Below are 19,507 nucleotides of genomic sequence, written 5' to 3' on the forward strand. Positions count from 1 at the left end.
TGGAAAAGGGATAACCGAAGATGGTTTATACAGCCCAACCTTAACTTCATCCTAAGAAACCACCCTCCCAACAGGCCCTGGTAGGACTTTTTATTAAAGAAAAGCAAAAAAAAGAATAGCAGATTTGGGTGGGTGGGTTGAAAGAGGGTGCAGGTCTTTAGTAGAAAACAGGACCCCTTGTTCCTAATTCTACACCTAGGCAGTATCCTAAGACTTTAAAGAAAGAGGAGGCTCTCACCTTTTGGAACTACTGTGGGTGTTGGTGATGTAATTAAGAAAAACAAATAATGGCAGCTCTACAAATGAACTCTTCCAAGTACTTCACACAGAGTAGAACAACGACAAGACATGTAATGCCTGACTCAACAGAAAACCTCCGTTTCACTTGAATGAGTTTTTTTACTGGAGAGATGGAAGAGGAGAATTCAGGTACACTTTAATCAGGCCTGCCTCAAGTAGATTACTTCAGAGAGAAAGAAACCATCTTGAGCAAGCAGCATACATGTGAATTAGCCAAAACTGTAAGGAAGACCTCAAAAGTTTTTTTTTTCTCTTTTGAAATGCAGTCAGCATCTCCCTGTGGGGCTGATGAACATACAAAGTTACTAGAACTAAAATAACATAATTAGCTTGACTTTCTTTAATACCCAGTAAGGTCATTGTCAATCTGACCAATGCTTTATATAAAACTTCCTCCAAAGGTTGTGCCTAGGAGTCTAGATTTTGCCTGTGACTTTTTTTTCCCCTCTCCTTGCACAATTGCATAATTAGATTTTTCAAAAATATAAACAAAACCTTTCACCCCTCCCATACAGCCAGCTGTGTCAGCTTTAGAACATACATTCTCTTTGCAAACATGCCTGTATCTTGTGATGGATACTCTTGACAAGTGCTGACACTGCTACATAAGCCCAGTGCTTGGCTACTAGATTTTGTAACAGTGCCAGGAGAAAAAAAAAATTCTAATTCTCTTCCTCCGACGCCCAGTGAAAGATAAGGAATTTGAAATCAAGACATTAAACAAACCAAAAAAATAAAAATCAAGAAATAGCCACAATTAAAAGGAATATTTAATACTCCAGAAGAGAGCTTTGGATGTAGCATTTAATTCATCCCCTAATATCAGGACCCACAATACGGAAAACATCTGCTTCTTCTCCTTCTATCTATACAGTCCCTTAAGAGTCCAAGCTTCAAAACTTTCACATAAAATATCATTATATATTTGGAGTAGATAAACTGAACCAGCAAGGCCATCAATCAATTTTCAATTACTCTTGGCAACTAGATAAGATGATAGTGCAGACACTAATAACTGACAATAGTCACCTAATGAACAGATTCATGCCTTATGGTAGTCAGAAGTCTCTAGGGTACATAATTAATAATAGCCATTTACAATCAAATATTTATTTCCTCTTCTGTCTTTTCAAAGAAAGCTTATTATTGGTAAACTGAGATATGCTCACCACAAAACCATCTGGTGTAACTTCTTTTTGCAAGGACCATACACTGCTCTTACAGCATGGGAAGGGAGTTCATTAAACACATTAGTAAAAATACAGGTGTAGCAAGAGCATTAACTTATTTATTGCTTAGCACATCACAGCATTTTTACATCTCAGTAGATGTTTTCTGAATAATGTCATACTTACAACATCAAATTTCTGTGTGATGTTCCCTTGGACATCCAGTAAATAAACTTTGCCATAATGCGTTCCCAGTGCCAAAAACTGTAAAAGAAAGACTGATTACATAAACAAAAAAGACACTGCAACCAAAACTTCAGCAATGCTAAATGAACTCCCAGATGTTTAGCAGATTCATGATTAGCAGCACCCAGAAAGAAAAAAACAAATGACAAAGAAACAACACACCCCTATAGACAAAGCTTATTTTAACTGCACCTAAAGAATGAAACAGGGCTTCAAGCCCCTATTCCTGTGATAGTGTAAGTTAGCTGTCAGAATGAGTCATGAGGACCCTCATCTACTGACAACTAATGGTGTGTCCACAGTCCGTACACACTGCCCGATGGACTGTGTCAGCAAATTAAAAATGCAGCGTGAAAGAAGCCACCATCACAGACCTGCAATGCTACCTGGATCCTTTCTGAAGCTTTGTTTCAATCATCATTGTGTCCTTTGGGCTTTATTTTTAACTCTCCTTTATCATTAACGTAAAACCAAAACATTCAAACATAGCAAAAGGCCATCACTAAGCCACTGGTAAAATACTGCTGAATTATGGAAGGTCTCTGATGTGCATTTAAGCACAGAGATAACCATTGGGTCTGCTTTCCTTCACCAAGTAACACTCCCACATTGAACCCTCTCAAGACACATACATTTTTCCTTGGAAATCTCAGGAGTTTTGTTCTAAAAAATAGTAGCAAAATAAGGAAACTGTCACATAAATGCATGCTGTCACAATCTTATTTTGATACAAACAAGAAGGGAATCAATTCTTAGAGATCTACTGTTAATTGAACCATATGAACTGTACCTAAACAGAAAAGGAAGAACTTTGGTACTACTTGATTTATGACAGAGTTTTCTGTTATTCCCCCCTCCTTTCAGCATTACTAAATAGTCTAGGCTCCACATTTCTCTGTATTTCACTGCATGTGAGCATGCTTCATTGCAACCTATAATGAAATGCTCAAATTTACAGGCACTGCTAAGCGTGTCAGTCAGGCAGCACAATCTTTAAAAAATAACCTTACAGAAAGTCAAGGTTTAAAAGGATTTATCAAAATGGAATTGCTTAAAATGAAATTTCAGTTCAGGCACTTAAAATATGAAGCTACATTAAAAGGAGTCAAAAAAGGGAAAGAAGGGTTCATTAGAAATTCATCCCCTGCAATGCCTTTCACTCCTGCAAGGTTGCCTTTTTTCAGGAAGAAAAAAGTCCCCCGGGTAAAAAAATCAATACTGGTTAATAAAACATCAGGTGTGCAGACATAACTAGGTATGACTATTCCACTGCACAGGCCTGCTTGAATGCACCAGGTGCCATGACGATTAGTCATCCAGTGCAGACAGCAAGCCTGGTGAAAATATGATGCTTTAGCAGTGAAAAGAAAAAAAAATAATTATGGGGGGAAAATACCCTGAATAAAGAAGCCAGATTTTCAGGATTCCCTGCAAAGTTAAAATGCTTTAATCAGAGGCATATTTTACATAACACTGTGTAATTTTGCTAATGATGACTCTTAGAGTGGGGTTTTCCCTACTTTGCAGGGAAAAAGAAAACCCAAACAAAAACAGAACAAACCAGAAAACATCCTTGCAAAACCTATAACCCAGCTTTATTTTTAAGCTCTCTAAGAGACTTATTCCTAAAAGACTCCTGTATCTGGCTTCTAACAATATTGATCCTTCTCATAAATAGTGTATCTAGTCTGCCGGAAAACTAAAAGTGCTGGGATGCTTAAACAGCTTCCCTGTATTGTCACTCTTTGTGACACTACAGCTAAAGCTGTATCTGTGCACATCCTTATAGAAAAATCCTGTTCATCTCTTGGTTTTAAAAATTTACCTGAGACTCAGGAAAAAAAGGTAAAACAAACCGGCCACAGACCAGGACAAAAGGCTTGCCAATTTTTCAAATATCTATGTAATTCTAAGTTGTCAGAAACATTTTAAAAAGACTTATTGTTTTCATTCACACAGTTAGAATACAAGCTTCATCTTAAGAGCCTCTTGAGCCATGGCAACAGTCCTTTGAGTAAAAGAAACACAGCACAAGTCAATTTAAAAATATAGTGAAATAATAGAGATAAATCCCTCAGCAATAACTGTTAAGGACCTACTACTGGCTGTGAAAAATTACACATTCAGAAAACAGCTATCACGTCTTACATACTAATAGTTACTTGACAAATCATTAACTAATACTTTCAGGTGCTTTTCAGCATTCCTCAATATTTTAAAATGGTCTTCAGTATTTACAAAAGAAAAGAAAACTCCAAAAATAAAAAAGGAATTGTTTAAAATACAAAAGAAACATAGGAAGCTTCTTCCTTGTAAAAACACAGTAAGGATTCTTTGTAAAAATTCTTTACTTTGCATTGTCCATTATTTTCTCCCTTTCACTCTCCTGTAGGTCTTAAACCTTACCACTGTTAAAGCATGTGCATTTTTCTTGTTTTAAACACAGTAATTCAGGGAATAAGCATGACACCCCCTCAAAAAAACTCAATCAAACAAAAATGAAATATTTTAATTACTTTCTTCTATACTGTATAAGAGAAACTCAGCTGTCTTCCACAGTTGAATGTATTTCTAAGGTGGCCCCTAGCATGATCAAGTCTTTCTGCAGTGACTCGGGCTTTAAACTAAGCAAAACATATACACATATTTCCTTTTTCAATAGAGGAAAGTTGAACCGTATGCCAATTCTAGTTCATAATACTGTCCATAATTGAAATCAAGTGACCATTTTCCTTACAGCTTACATAAACATCCTATCTAACAAATCAATGCCCCTCGAATTCTCACTTTATTTTCTCACTGAGAAAGTATGTGCTGTTCAACATAAGTTTAACAGTAATTTTGTTTATATTAGTGTTGACTCGCACTGCACCTCTAGATTTGGGAGCACTTCTACACAGAAATATGCATTATAAGCACAGATAAATACATAAAACCAAGCAGAAGTTCTATCTCTGCCACAAAGTCACATAATACCTTTTCATGTACTGTCATGCAGCTGGCTGCATCCTTCTGGAGAATTTCAGTCACTCCATTAGAAAGCCGTTCATACTTCAGCTTGGGTTCTTCTTCACTCTCATCTTCCTAAATTTTTAAGAATGCAAGGAAAAGAGAGACAAAGAAATTTAGAAGCCTTTTAAAAAATAAAAACAAATTATAAGATATCCCAAAACTATGACACAGCAACAGGTGAAGATGGATCACTGCTATTTCTTAACAACAGCCATTACAAACAAAAGCCAAACTTCCACATTTTTATCATTGGAGATGGCTTGGGTGGTGGTTTTTTGTTATTGTTTATCTTTTTACTGCAAAAAAAGATACGGGAACAAACAAGGACTGCATAGCAGCATATCAACTCAGCTGTAAGTGGTACTTGGTTGATACAAAAAAAACAAGAAAAAATGTACATGTGTACTTCATTACATAAAGTTAAGTCATTCCCAATTTAGAAGAAAAATATAAAAGAGATGGATATGGAAAAATGAATGTTGATAATACAAAGCGTGTCACTGTAGCCACAATTAACTCTAAGCCGAAGCATGGAGGTTACAAGAAACTTCCAAGACATTTACAAGGTGCTGAACCTCTGTAAGAAGGAGAGAGGCAAAATGCTATAAAAAAAAATTAAGAAAACAAACAAACAACACACTAGGAATAAGTTAATTGTATAAAATGCACCAATGGGTTTATGTTTAAAAATAGTAAGAGTATAAATACATTCTTGCAAAACTGTATGGGAAAAGGGTCTGGACACAGCATACACCTATATCACCTGCAGGAACACTTCCAGGCATATACTAAAGCTTTCCTCTCTTTTTCTTTTCAAGCATGTCAGGTATTATCACCCAAACACTACACAGATGCAAAAAAAGATGATGCATCAAGTGGCACAAAGTGAAGAGAGACGGAGCTAAAGAACACATGCAGGAAATTTCACTGATCAAAAAACATCCAACACGCTCATCTCTAAGGAAAAAAAAATCCAAGGTGCAAAATAGCGCTTTGGTCACAGGCATCTATCTAACAGATGGTCTACTGAAGTCCAATGCCAGAGAGATTTTCATAAGCTTCAGTAAACCTCAGTTAGTACTATACATGCATAGACATACACAAACCCATATATATCCCTTGGTCCTCACTGGGAAACAGTGTGCCTGCCATGTCTCCTGCACTCACTTATTAGATCTAATGAACACATCAGCGTTGAGCGTGTTTCCCACATAAAAACACCAGTGCAGTGCTCTAGTAAAGGAGCACCTTTACTTTCCACCAACTACTGCTTTCCAATCCCTACAAAGAAAATAAAAACACAGTGTCAGCCTATGGCAGAAGAACAATATTTGAGCAACATTTCCTTGCAGCTAATGGTGTGAAAAATTTGGAAAAGAGACATATTATGTTTGAAGTACTTTAAAGTCAGTCTTTCCCAAGTTAAATATTACAGCCATTTACCATGAAGGCTACCATCACACAGGGTAATACATGCGTTTCCTCATAGAAAACACATAAAAGGCATAGGAGCCTATGGAAGTGTTCGATATTAAGCCTCATGCTTCTAGAAATACACTGCAAAGAGAGGCCCTTTAAAAATATTAGGGAGTTTTATGACAGAATACAAATGAGATTAATATAGGGATGTCAGCAGCCCATGACGTAGCAGTCTGAAGTGAGGTGTCAAAATGTCCACCAAGAAACAATTTTAATCAGTAAATCTAACACTGAACAAAGTTGTTACTAGACAGAATGACAATGTCAAATTACAGGGCTGTATATATATCAGCCAAATTCCTTGTGCCTACAGATCCTTAATAAATGACTACACAGCAGAGAGAGGAGGTAAAGTCAAAGAAAAAAGCATACATGTGATGGAAGGAGGGAATCAGGAAGCACACATCCATTTTCAAGCAATTAATATGTTTCTGCATTTTACACATTGCTTGCAAAGATTACACTTGAAATGCATGGGTAATCATTGAATACATTCATAAAACTAAAAATTGAACTCCAGTCATCAAGTTTTCATAAGATCCCACATGTTGCTGGAGTCTGGACATCAAATGTGCAACCAACGTGAAAAGTTAATTCTAGTCTCTTCAGCAGTTTGCATAAAAGCATTCATCCATGGACCATTAGATAAAGTTCCTGTAAATAAGTTTTGCCTGTCTTATGAGTGAAAACTAAGTAATTTTTCTGCACACCCATATACAAAAAACATATACTTTCAAAATTCAGTGCACTGGAGCATTGTGCCAGGCTTCCAAAAAAGTGAATGAAACAAACACTTAAAATATTAGGCTCAATGGTTGTACCCATTTCACACTTTCTCAACAGGTAACTTTTATGTTAAGTACAAGTCAAACCAAAAGGTGAACTGAAATAGGGTGGGGGCCCCTCACTGTAAACAAAAGGAAATTAAAAAGGTGATTTGCAAAAATGCAAGATTTCTCCCCTGCTTTAAACTCTATCCAATATATTAAATGCATCTGATGATCTCTTAATCAGACTTTAATAATTTCAAAGGTATTCTTTCATCAATAAAACTTTTATGCAGCCTGAACTTCTAAAGTAAATAAAAGCTGGTGTTAATAAAAAGCAAATCAATATTTTTTGTTAAATTTTAATAATCCTGAAAACCTACAAATAAAACCATCAGCAGTCTGAGTTGAGATGACAGTCAGCTGTGTTTCTATGGCAACCCAGAGGAACAGCACAAGTCCTGACTCGCAGTAAAGCTAAGATATAAACAGTGACATTTACCCCATACAAGAAAACTCACAGCTTTCCTTTTTCAAAGAAGAAAAAAAAAAAAAAAGAAAAATCAATATCTCAACGAACATGGATTTTTACTAAGTGTATGGCACTTTTAATTAAGAGAAGTCCTTTAAAGCATCCTAGAGGATTCTAAACATTTATAAAATAAATTTTATAGCACTGCTTCTTGTACCACCGCTTAACAGTTTTGTACTTTATGCCTAAAAAAACCCCTTAACAAAACAATCCTTACAACACTCAATTCTGAAATTTTTGTCCAATGTATTAAGATAAAAAGAAATATATACTGAACAAAGTGCATGAAGTGCTCCACACATGACAGTCTTAAATTCTGAAAGGGAAGGAGACTCACAGAGCTGACAGGAGGAAGCAACCTTTTGTGGTATTGAAAAATAAATAATAGTAATTTTTCAACCACAGAGATGCTAATTTGAAACTCATATTACATTTAGTTTTCCATTTGCCTTTTTACTGCTGGAACTAGCAGTCAAATTGCTAAAAATACACTGTGAAGAACCTGCAACGAACATTTCCAAATGAATAAAATACTCTAAATTAACTGTAAGACTAATACAATTCCCTTCCTACTAAGTCCTCTTCCATTTGTCAACACCGAACTGAATTTAAAACACATTCCTCTTCCCACACCGAAGACCTTGTTGGTCTGAAGCTCACTACCAACTCATCTTCTGGCACAGGCTTACAAAACTGAGGCCAGCTGCAAAATGTGAAACAAGCTATCAAAAGGCCAGTGCCACTGCAAGGGATCTCATCTGCTTTTCTGAATGCAGGTTCACAACCTTCTTCAGGTATTCTGCCCCATCCTTCCCAGCTTTGCCAACAGGAACAACTGCAGTGAAATCATAAGAAGAACAAAAAATCTGAAATGGGTCCTTGCAAAGAAAATTTCCAGAAGGAACCTGTGGGCAGTTCCCAGAGTTATTCCATTAGCCCACATTTGCTCCTGCAGCAGAGGATCTGCCCACAGGACAGTCTGTCACATGAACTACATGCTCTACTGATTGTGGATACTCTAATTACGTTACAGACGCTGACACCAAAGTGTCATCCTTCCCACATGATTTGCCCTCGAAGTTTTTTCAAAGCCTTTATGGAAATAAACGGTGCATACATTATAAGGCATGTGCCCTTCCTCTTTGCTGCACATCTTCCATCCAGTTCCAGCTAGAATTCCAATTACTACAGCTGGCCATTCCAGCATTGTTTACACTTGCAAATTTTGACTCTGCAAAGCATTTAAACTCAAATAGAGAGAGGTATCTGAGGTCCATCACACAAGCCATTTCAAAGGAGCTGCAACAAGGCCCTGATGTTGTTTGCTTTACTAAAAGGATGTCTTGGAAAAAACAAACAAAGAAACAAAACCCACAACCCTACAGGTCACTGTATTTTTGTCATGCTTTCTTTCAAGTTAATGTCAATTTCAGAGACACAAGAAAAATGTTCATTTCGCTCACTTCCTCCTACCATGAAGTCCATTAACATTGTTCTTCCTCCACATATTTGAATAGCTAGTTAGTGTTCAGGACATAATCTACAATCTCATTTAAAAAATTTGTGGCCAAAGTGAAAATCAATATTGCTATTAAGAAGTGAGAGGAGGCTACTTAGCAATTTGTGAGAGTAACTTTTCTTGACACTTAATATAGGCCAGATCTTTGGTAACCCTCAAACCTACTAAGAAACGAGCATTTTTACTTATTTAAACAGTCATCATTCTTATGCAGAACAAAAAAATTATTTAGAGTTCCAGAATTATTAGTTTATAAACTATGGGAAAATCTTAAGTAGAATCAAAGAATTAACTCAATATATTTTTGGGTTAAAATAAAAGTTTGCAGAACAACCCCAATTATGAAAAAAACCCCAAACTAACAACAAACACACCCTCAGTGCTTTGCTGAGGGCAACCTTACTTCTCACAGAAATTCTATAAAAAATAAACATAAAAAGACTTCAAGTCCCAGAATACAGTCTCCATGGAGAATTACTTACTCTTCTTCTATACATACAGAAGTACAAAGTACAGCAAAATAGCCAGAGGAACTCAGTTACCAAAATCATCTATTACCTTTTTGGTCAAATCAAGACTGTTCCACAAATATTTTGGTTTGATCCTCCAACTTACATCCTAAAGGTTTTAATCCAGTATAAGTAACTCCCTCACACACACTCTGGTAGAATTAATCATTATTTCAACAGCAATAATCCAGGGGTGAAAGGGTATCAAGCCATGCGAAACAACAAGAAAATAAAACACTTGGCAAAAGGATCCTACAACTGGCCCAGCATGGAGATAACCAGCTTTAGCTAAAGAACAACCAACGGATCATGCAATTCCTGTTCTGCTTTGCTGCAGACAAAGACAGTGGGCAGGTGGGAACCCCAAAGCAGCAGCCTGGCTACTAGTCACGCACACATGTGCTTCTGTATTGTAGATTTGGGTGAACGTTATTATCTGAAACTTTTGTGTGTCTGTGTGTCCTCTTTCCATGCTCTAGCAGCATAGGTGGCATTCAAATACGTGCAACTTTATTTTACTAAATCAGAGTTGACATATGTCAAGTGAACACACCACCCATTTGCAATACATGGCAACATAGCTAACATATTAAAAAGTTTAACAAAAATCTCCTACAAGTGAAAACATCACATGGAAGCAACACGTGACATAACACTTGCACGAGAATTTATACTCTTAAAGCCATTTTAGAAAATATTAAAAGGAAAGCTATAATAAATTGCTAATGTCTGTTGATGAATTTAAGGAATTAGCATCATAATTTCGCAACACAGTGGAGATCCCTTCAGCTTTCACTACAGATCATGTCTTAAAGTCCCTGTGTTATTCCGTAGCAATACTGAGTGGTTTTGTGTTTTGTTTTTTGAGAACAAAAATGAAGAAAAACTCCTAATCTTTAGAAGCTTATCATGCTCATAATTTCAAGTATGATAACACTTTGGTTTTAACTGTGATGGGGTAAATCAGCCTTCTCTCCCCCTTTCTTGTTATATACCTATTTAATAGTCACAAAACAGTCTTCATAAATTCTACTCTTACCTCATGCCTGCTAGCATCAGATGATCATTTGCACTTTAAAAATGAGAGGTAAAAGCTTTGAACCCTATATATTAAATTAGAATTGCTGTAACATCTATTTGATATAAGAAGGGATCCAAGAGTATTTTTGGACATTTGTCCACCTTCCTTTACCCCTAAAACAAACTTTGCTTCCCTACAGCAAGTTTGAATAACCTTACCTGCTATTAACACTTGCTGTACTGAGCATGCATGCTAATAGTCTTTACTCCTCCTCAGCACCATTTAGAAAGCTTGCCTTACATGAGGATGATGAGAAGTTCCTGCTGGAAATGCTGGGAGGAGGGAGGTTTGCCTTTGGAAAGTTTCAGAAGTCAAATTTCTTCCATTGTAACATTGGACTTCCTCAGTGTTGGCCTCTGATGCTGCCATTTTTGAAGGAAACCTCCCACAGGACAACCTATTGCCCACCATTCTGACATGGGAGTCAGAAAAACACCCTAGTACAACTCAGGTTTCTTTTCACAACTGGAAACTAACCACTGGGTTTGGAAAACAATTTAAAGGATGATTATTTCTGATTTTTAAAAAAGCTGGAAATATACAACACAAACAATTGCCAAAATTTATGTATTCATTGTTGCAAAAACAGTAGTCGATTGTTATGTTGTATAATCAAGACACTTGAATTACAATTTAAAAGTCCATTCAGTCCTTTAAAAGGTAACACTTCGTAGTCAAGTATCTTCAAGTAGATCTGGCCATATTTGCTTTTTAAAAATGATTCTTCTAAAACAATGCAAACATCACAGCTTCCCTGCTGCCTATTTCTAGGCCTTACCCTGCCTTCTTTTAAAAGAAAATAAAAACATACCCAAAAGTAAAAAATATCCCCTTGTGCTGAAGAAACAAATGACACAGAGCAAATAAGGCGAATTACAGTAGGATACATAACTATTGCAAAGTGCAGCTTCATCACTACTGTTTCTCCATCCCTAGGATAGGATTTCCAGACTTCTCTTCCTGTCTCAATGACAAAGAGACTACTCATGCCATTTTCAGGATTAGGATCCTGACTCAATTTCTCTCAATGCAATCAAATTTCTAACACTAAATGGATGCCAAGAAAAATTCAGACCAAGGCCTTTCACCTTCAAAAGTCCAGTTTGCCAGATAGCACATGAATTGGAACAAAATTTCACTGCAAAAAACTACTGGATGAAAACCTGGATAGTAACTTCAACAAATATGCAAATTACTGAGGCAGGCATGGAGGGCATAACACTATCTTTTTGTAAAAGATCCGATTATTTACTCAAGTTTTGTACAACACTTGCAGGACAGCACAAGAGAGTACAAGCTGCTGTATTTTGAAGTGAATTCCTTCCTTACTGAAGAAAGTGAAGTGAATAGCCTCCCATCCAGTTCCTTTATGGTTCCTCAAAAGGCAAATCACCAATACTTTCCCTGTATCTAGCTGTAAAATTGGCAAATATGGATTAGGATGGTAAAATTTTACACAGCAGTTTTCTGTCCTCCCCATGCATTTTCTACAGGGATTTATTTAATCCCTTGACCTCTGTGAGAAAATGCAGATATACACCAAGAGCAAGGACTTAAGATGATATGGCTCCCTGTGATTATGAATCAAAATGGGCTACATTCACAGTATGAAACGACACACAGATGAAAAGCAAAGTGGAGAGTATTTTATTTATTTGCAAAACTGTTGTGGTATACAGAATGCCACACTATATTTGCTGAACATAATTTCAAGGAGCTTGGCATCAGCCAGGTTGCGAAGGAGAATAACACAGATGATAAACTGCACAAGCAATCATTATAAATAGCATGTTAAAAAATAGTAAAAGTGCATATAGTATAATTTGGCTTCATTTACACTTCTATCAGTCTGTTCTATTTTACTGGTAGTTTTGTGCATAACAAAAACCACCTGAAAATTGTCAAATCCACTACAGTGTTCAAAAGCACAGGATCAGTCCATTGACATCAAGTGCACCATACAAAGCTTGGCATCAGCCAGGTTGCGAAGGAGAATAACACAGATGATAAACTGCACAAGCAATCATTATAAATAGCATGTTAAAAAATAGTAAAAGTGCATATAGTATAATTTGGCTTCATTTACACTTCTATCAGTCTGTTCTATTTTACTGGTAGTTTTGTGCATAACAAAAACCACCTGAAAATTGTCAAATCCACTACAGTGTTCAAAAGCACAGGATCAGTCCATTGACATCAAGTGCACCATACAAAGGCAGCACAGGATAGGCTGTTCCATCTTCAACACCCACACCAGATTCCCACAGTGAAAACTCCAAACACAGATCAAATCTCAATGGAACTACACATTCCTACTTGCATTTTCCTTCTGCTGAGTAAGGAACTTGGGTAAACATTTTTCTCCCCTGTGAACACTACTCATGCAGCCTGGTTGCCACCTTATGATGTACTGCATATGAAAACCCTACAGAGCAGTTTGGGAACAGCAGTTTTTAAAATTCACCTGCTCACCACAGTGGAAGAGCTCGATGGTAAACAGATTAAATTCCACACTGCTTTGCTTTTTCCAGCCCAGAGTGTTGCTCCACCCTGATAAAAACATTGCATGTTTTGGAAAAGCCACATCTGCATACTCCGTTACCACAGTAGCTTTGCAATTGCACTTAATTTATGTAACATGCACAGCAGCATTTTCACTTTTTATGTATTCCACAACACACAGATAGAACAGGCACTTCTGGTTAATATTAATAGCTCATTAAACGAAGTATCCAATTTTCACTCAAAATCTGAAGATATTAAAAGCATATAGCAATAATCCATTTTTCCTGCAAGTCAATCCTCTAACGATGTATATTATAATGTTAGTTACTAGTCACTGCAAACTTGTTTTTCAAATTAAAGTATGAAAAGATTCCATTTAAACTTCAATAAATAATTTACTATGCTCATCCTACTGATTCAAATTGATAAATTATTTGCATGATACATTTTCTCATTAATAAGGAGGATAACTTTCTATTTGGAATTTATATATCTTTTCCTTCCATTCTCCTCATTTAAAAGGCCAGTTTCACTTATAGCCATACAGGAGGAAGCAACCTCCCTTCAGATTGCTCAGGTATTTGAAACAGAATATGCTTTTGGGGCATTTTTTCTCCAATCTCCTATTTTTAAAACAACTGGAAGAGAAAAATGGCAACATGGTGTAGAGTTATTCAGTAACAAGGACAAATGATGAAAAAAAGTACTTTGCCAAAGACAAGACAGGAGACAAAAAAAGGCAAGTTGGGCTGCATTAGAGTAGCCAAATCTGCTTTCCAACTATCAATTTTTGTTTCAATGGTGATACCCCTTTCAAAGCTACTAGCCATAGTAGCTCACCTCTTCCAGCCCAATGCTCTACATTCCATGTTAACAAAACATTTTGATGGAAACAGAGTATGACAAGGAGCCCTTTTTACCAGATGCTTTATTTACTTGAGATGATTTAATTGCTTTGACCTAATCTAGACCCCATCTACAGGACCAAGACCTGGAGTGCACTGAAAAGGAAAAGAAAACATCAAGGCTTTTTAGCTACTTCTTTTTAAGGCTTACATGTTTCCTAACTGTGTTTCTGCTCTGATCAGCTTTCAAAAACCTTGAAGAACAAAACCACTATCCATTTCAGTGGGGAAATTGTATCAATGAAGGTTATTTCTAACCATCATAAACTGTATGAGCACTGGGTTAACCCAGAATTTTTTTATACTTTCCTCTCTACAAACACTCCCAGAATTAATTAACACAGTATTTAGATAACTAAAAGAATAAACTAAATGAACAAACATATACCTTTCATGGGGTACCAGTGATCAAAGATCAGAAAACAAGCTGAAAAAAAATTAAGCCCAGGAGATACAAAAATGGAAGTTTTAGAATGGAACCATATGCAACACTGAGGACCAACACACACAAGGACATGGGAAAAAAACAACAGCAACACACATATTAATGTAATATTTTTTAAAACAAAACATTTTTAATAACTTGTTGCATAAAATGAGCATCTGCATCCACCTATCATTTTTGTTGGTGGTTTCCTTTAACAGGTAAAAAATACAGAACAAAAAAATATACTCTGTACTGCACCACCTACAAAAAATCAAAGTGGAAATCCTCACATAATCACAGATCATTTAATGGGATGTGGGAACTCATTTTCTAATTCCAATCAGACTTGTTCTAGAAAAGATGTTCCCTGTAAAGAAGATACATACTGCTCCAGGCAATACACTCATAGCCCCAGCAGTAAATGAGAAACAAGCAGAAAACTTTAACAAATAACTAACCAAATTTCAGGATGGAAACTTAGCTTTGATTACCTCATCAAGTAAGAAGGTTCTGGCTTTTGACACATCCTAACTTTATCTGTACCTCATACACAAATGGGGTTTGAAACCCTCTCTCTGCTTCTCAAAGATAGGAAACCACTGCTCCACTTCATAAAGCAGGGGGCAAAAGGGGTTTGCAGGCAAGAAACAGGCAGAGAATAATTAACTTGGACATGAACTCTGAGGCTGAGAGAGAAGCTGAAGGTCCTAGGACACCAAGGCATGAATCCAAACATTCTTCTGCTACAAGAAAGTTATCTAAAAAAAACGTTACTCATTTATGCAGACCAGTGATTTCCAGGGTGCAATACAAATATTTTATCAGCACAAATTAAGTCTCAATGGGAAGGTTTCATGCACTACATATACAGCAAAACCAAAATTAACATTTGCCCAACCGCACAAGATTTCATAGTGTAACATAATGAATGGTGACTGTGCCATATTGTGCAACAACAGCACGCTGCAAACAAACACTCTAGAGCAATATAGTGCAGAGCAGCACAGAAGTTCAGGGAGATTCAAGCTGGCTCTTTAATAAGTTTTTTTTAAATGATGAAGTACAAAACTAGTTCCTCTCTTCAGAAAACGTGATTCGTGGATTTAACAACACATACAGTTGTTTGCACTACTGTACTATAATTACTCCTTGTTTTAAATTAAATAAGTTTAATTTAAAATAAATATTTGTTTAAAACACTCCAAAACAGCCCATTATATATTATAACAGGATTATCTCATTAAAAGCAGAAGTTGTAAAGACAAAATTACAAGGCATGCAGCAGCATCAACTTAAATGCAAAAAAAAAAAACAAAACCAGTGTGCATCTCACATTGTCACCACTTTGCACTGCTACTGAAGGAAGTTTAACTACTTACTTATACATTTATTAGTTAACTTTTGCTAATTAGCTGGAAAAATATTAGTGTCTGCTTGACAGAAAACAGCTCAACCGGGAAAAGTAAGATTTTCCAGTAACAAACATATTGCAAGAAAGAAAATTAATTTAAAAATCAAATTAATATGCAGGTTGTACGTAATTTATGCAGACTTTTTTCCTCCACAGTTTACAAACAGCCAAAATCAGATTACTTTCTTGTCTATTTTTAAGTTTTCATCTAATATGGCAGTCCAAACAAGCAGCTCCAGGTGCTGTAAAACAAAAAATTAAATAAGCCAATGAAGCCACAATGTACTAGGACTTTTCAACCAAACAATCTGCTCAAGCTCAGCCCCAAATGCAGCATATGTGATGATCAGACAAGGCTGGAAAAAGTAAAGCAAATATACTTGACAAACACAGTTCAAAAGAACCAAAAACAACCAACCAAAACCACAGCAACTGTACTTCCAAGACTGCAGCAGTATTACTTAGCAAACCAAGTAGTTTTTTTTCTCTTGGGAATTAAAAGATGGTGCTAGAGATAATGCTTCCACATCATATCATGGTATCATTTAGAGCAGTCTGTCTATAGGAAAAGTTTATAGTACCCTGTGTCATACGTAGGGAGATGAAATAAAAGTCTAAATTGTACTGTAGTTACCAGGAAAGATCTATTACATTTCTACAAGTGTTCACACAAGTTAACTACCACCATCTCTACACTGAAAGATCTGCTTAACATCTGAAGATACGCACCTTCTAACTAAAGCCTTTCAATTTTTCATTCTGATTTAAACAGCTGAAAAGTATCAACCACTTAAGAAGCCTTAGGAACTAAATTTCCTGGCAAGCAAGAGTTAGACACAAATTTACAATGAAGAGCTCTTAGCTAAGGTACATTCAAGATAGTTAATTTTTTGCAGGCTTCCACATTTGGGGCCTATTATAATGCTCTACCACCAAGTCTGCATGAATAAGCATCCTGGCATTTATTAAAGAGCCTGTCATTCAAAACAAACCAAGAAGGCAGCTAGTTAGAATTAGTATCTTATTCACCAGAAGCTACTAAAGGAATTACACTTGAAGAGTTGCTGAATAAGAGAGTCACTGTATGTTTGATTCTTTACTGAGATAATGGCAGAGCAGTGTAAAAAATACAGGGGGGGGGGGAAAAAAAATCCATATTTTTGTTTACACATACAGTTCTGACAGAGAGAGCATTTACTGAAAACCAGGAATTTTGAAGTTAACTTTCTTAATAGAAAAGCCTTCTATAGTACAACTATTTCATGGGAAGAATTTAAATTAAATCAAGTGCAAGAGTGATTGTATATGCAAACATCTGTATTACTATGATAATAATGTCTACAAAGCCCATGCCATAAATATTATATTTTAATGGGTAAAAAAAGGATACAGACTGCAAGGATAGAGTCTCCAATTCTAGCACTGCAACCATAAAATCCATCCTTCATTATTTAAACTACCAGCTACCCAAAAGAAGTAATTCAATTTTATTATCACAAGAGCTAAGAGTGGAGCTATCAGTTCAATCTTGCCTCTGACCACACCTTCAAGCAAGGACTGGCCACATCCAGACCTTCTGATTCTACCATTAATATTTCTATCTGAATAATCTTTATAAATATTTTTATGAGTGATGTAAACACTAAGACTGAAAATGTTCATTACTTCCTTTATGTACTTTCTAAACATGGTTTCAAAGTTCCATTTCAGCAGCTAGCTGGGTACTGTCAATACACAAAAGGTTTGACTTACGATCTAAAGACAACACAGGTAAAGCATTTTATTAGGCATTAGAATGACAATTGTGTTATTCTTTGGAACATCTACATTACCGCTATGAAATTTTCCTTTTCACTTCTCTACACATGTGAAATTAACTTTAAAAATAGACAGAAATATTAACAAAGGTCTTATTGAAAGTTTATGACTTTCAATTTTGTGAAAGCTGCAGGATGCCTATTTTTACTTAAGATAAAAGCAAATACAACCTTGATAACCTGTCAACCCATTTATGATTAATTCTGCTGTAAATATATACTTACTGTGGGCTGAAATGTTGGAAGGCCATTAAAAAAGCCAGTAAAGTTCTCACTTAAAATGGATTTAAAGAAAAAAACCCACAACCTCAGGAGGTAAGTAGTGGTGTTCACTACCTTGTGAATGTCAACCCTTGAGAGGATTACTGTTCAACTAAATACCACATTGTTGTCTTGTAATTGTCTACATGAACTTCATATTGCAAAGCAACATCCAGAATGAAACCATTTAACACTGGGCAAAAAAGAACCTGGTCCAGGTGGCTGTTCCACACAGCAATATTAAAGGGCCAAAGAAATCCCTGATTTTCACCAAGCGTTACTGTACACAAACACTCATGATAAGTACAGGGGAAAAAAAAATATCCCACAAGAAACAAAGCCCCTTTACTCTGCAAAAACATGTTTTCAAAATCCACCACTTCAGTCTCTGCAGTACCTGCTTGTCTTGGAAATGAGCGTTTTCGGCTCAGTGCATAGACCCAGACCCCAAGCATGAAGAATGGACCCTAGGTAAAAATCAGGAAGTCTTTCTAACAGCAAGACCATTAATGTTTGTGAAAGTGGCTCCCAGACTTCCAACACTCTACCATTTTCTGCATCAATCTGTCCTTGCTGGTGGCCACAACTGAAGCTGCTTGACCACCCTTATTTCGTCCTTCCTGCAGCCACCCTAGACCACACTGAAGTTAACAACCTCCTTCCAGATCTCTCATGGTTCCTTCAATAATCGTGGTAGCACACTACTGTTCAGGAACAAATTCTTGAACCCACTGTAGCTCTCTTGCTTTCCCCACCCTCAATCCACTTTTTCCAAAACCTACAGCAGGCTAGGAAGACCTCTCCAGAACATGAGACAATTTTTGACAAAATGTCAGCTCAATAACAGACACTCCACAGAACAGGATTACATCTAGACTAAAAATAAAAAATAACACAGTAATTACTTGAATGTAGTATTACTGTATATAAAATTATACTTACAGTTAAGTTTTCATTCAAAACAGAAATGTGGGCACTTGCATTTCTCTCTCAACATAAGTGATTTTACTATAATGGGGTGATTGTGGGTTTTTTAAAATATAAAGAAGCTTCTAATAGCAAACCACAGTTCCTTTTTAATAATTTAAGCCCAGATTATCATTTATCTCTACATAGTACTGGCAAAACTTCTAAAAAAACCAATGAGGTAGTATTTTTCCCTCCCTATTGACAAACAACTAGCACTGACAGAGAATCAATAGTGAAGCATTTTAAGCAGGTTTACCTCAGATTCATCTGTTGACTCCTCATTAGACCTGGTTTCCTGAAAACAACACAAAGAATGAACAGAAAATTAGCTATGTAATACATAACTAAGCAGTATTTTCCCTCCTAATGTATTTTTTAAAGACTTACTAAGAGACAGAAGGCAAACCAACTCAAAGTTCAGATGTTTCCATCTTTTCCATTCATACTAAGTTAGTGTTTGCACTTGCAATCCTATGCCACACTGACACTCAGTGGCACCAAGTTGACTATGATGATATTGAAAGTTACCCTAAGAGAGAGCATGACTGGATCATCTAAGAATTTGTCCCTGTGAAAATCTCCCTCCTTCCAGCAGTAG

General features: G+C 36.3%; 1 protein-coding gene across 2 annotated transcripts in view; it reads right to left on the bottom strand.

Annotated features, from left to right (window-relative positions):
- Positions 1-19,190, bottom strand: part of VPS41 (vacuolar protein sorting 41 homolog (S. cerevisiae)) — a 95,068-nt gene extending 75,878 nt beyond the window's left edge. Inside the window, exons 1-3 of one of the 2 annotated variants that reach the window (XM_010001515.1) lie at positions 19,166-19,190; positions 4,692-4,799; positions 1,656-1,733 (exon numbers count right to left, since the gene is read on the bottom strand). In XM_010001515.1, the coding sequence (XP_009999817.1) occupies positions 1,656-1,733; positions 4,692-4,709 (96 nt within the window). In that variant the 5' untranslated portion in view covers positions 4,710-4,799; positions 19,166-19,190. Of the gene's footprint in view, positions 1-1,655; positions 1,734-4,691; positions 4,800-19,165 lie in introns of those variants that run through there. The other variant, XM_010001516.1, reaches the window with a different exon arrangement.
- Positions 19,191-19,507: the final 317 nt, after the last annotated feature.

This window comes from Chaetura pelagica, unplaced genomic scaffold, assembly GCF_000747805.2.
Source record: "Chaetura pelagica isolate M959 unplaced genomic scaffold, ChaPel_1.0 scaffold7, whole genome shotgun sequence".
NCBI lineage: Eukaryota > Metazoa > Chordata > Aves > Apodiformes > Apodidae > Chaetura > Chaetura pelagica.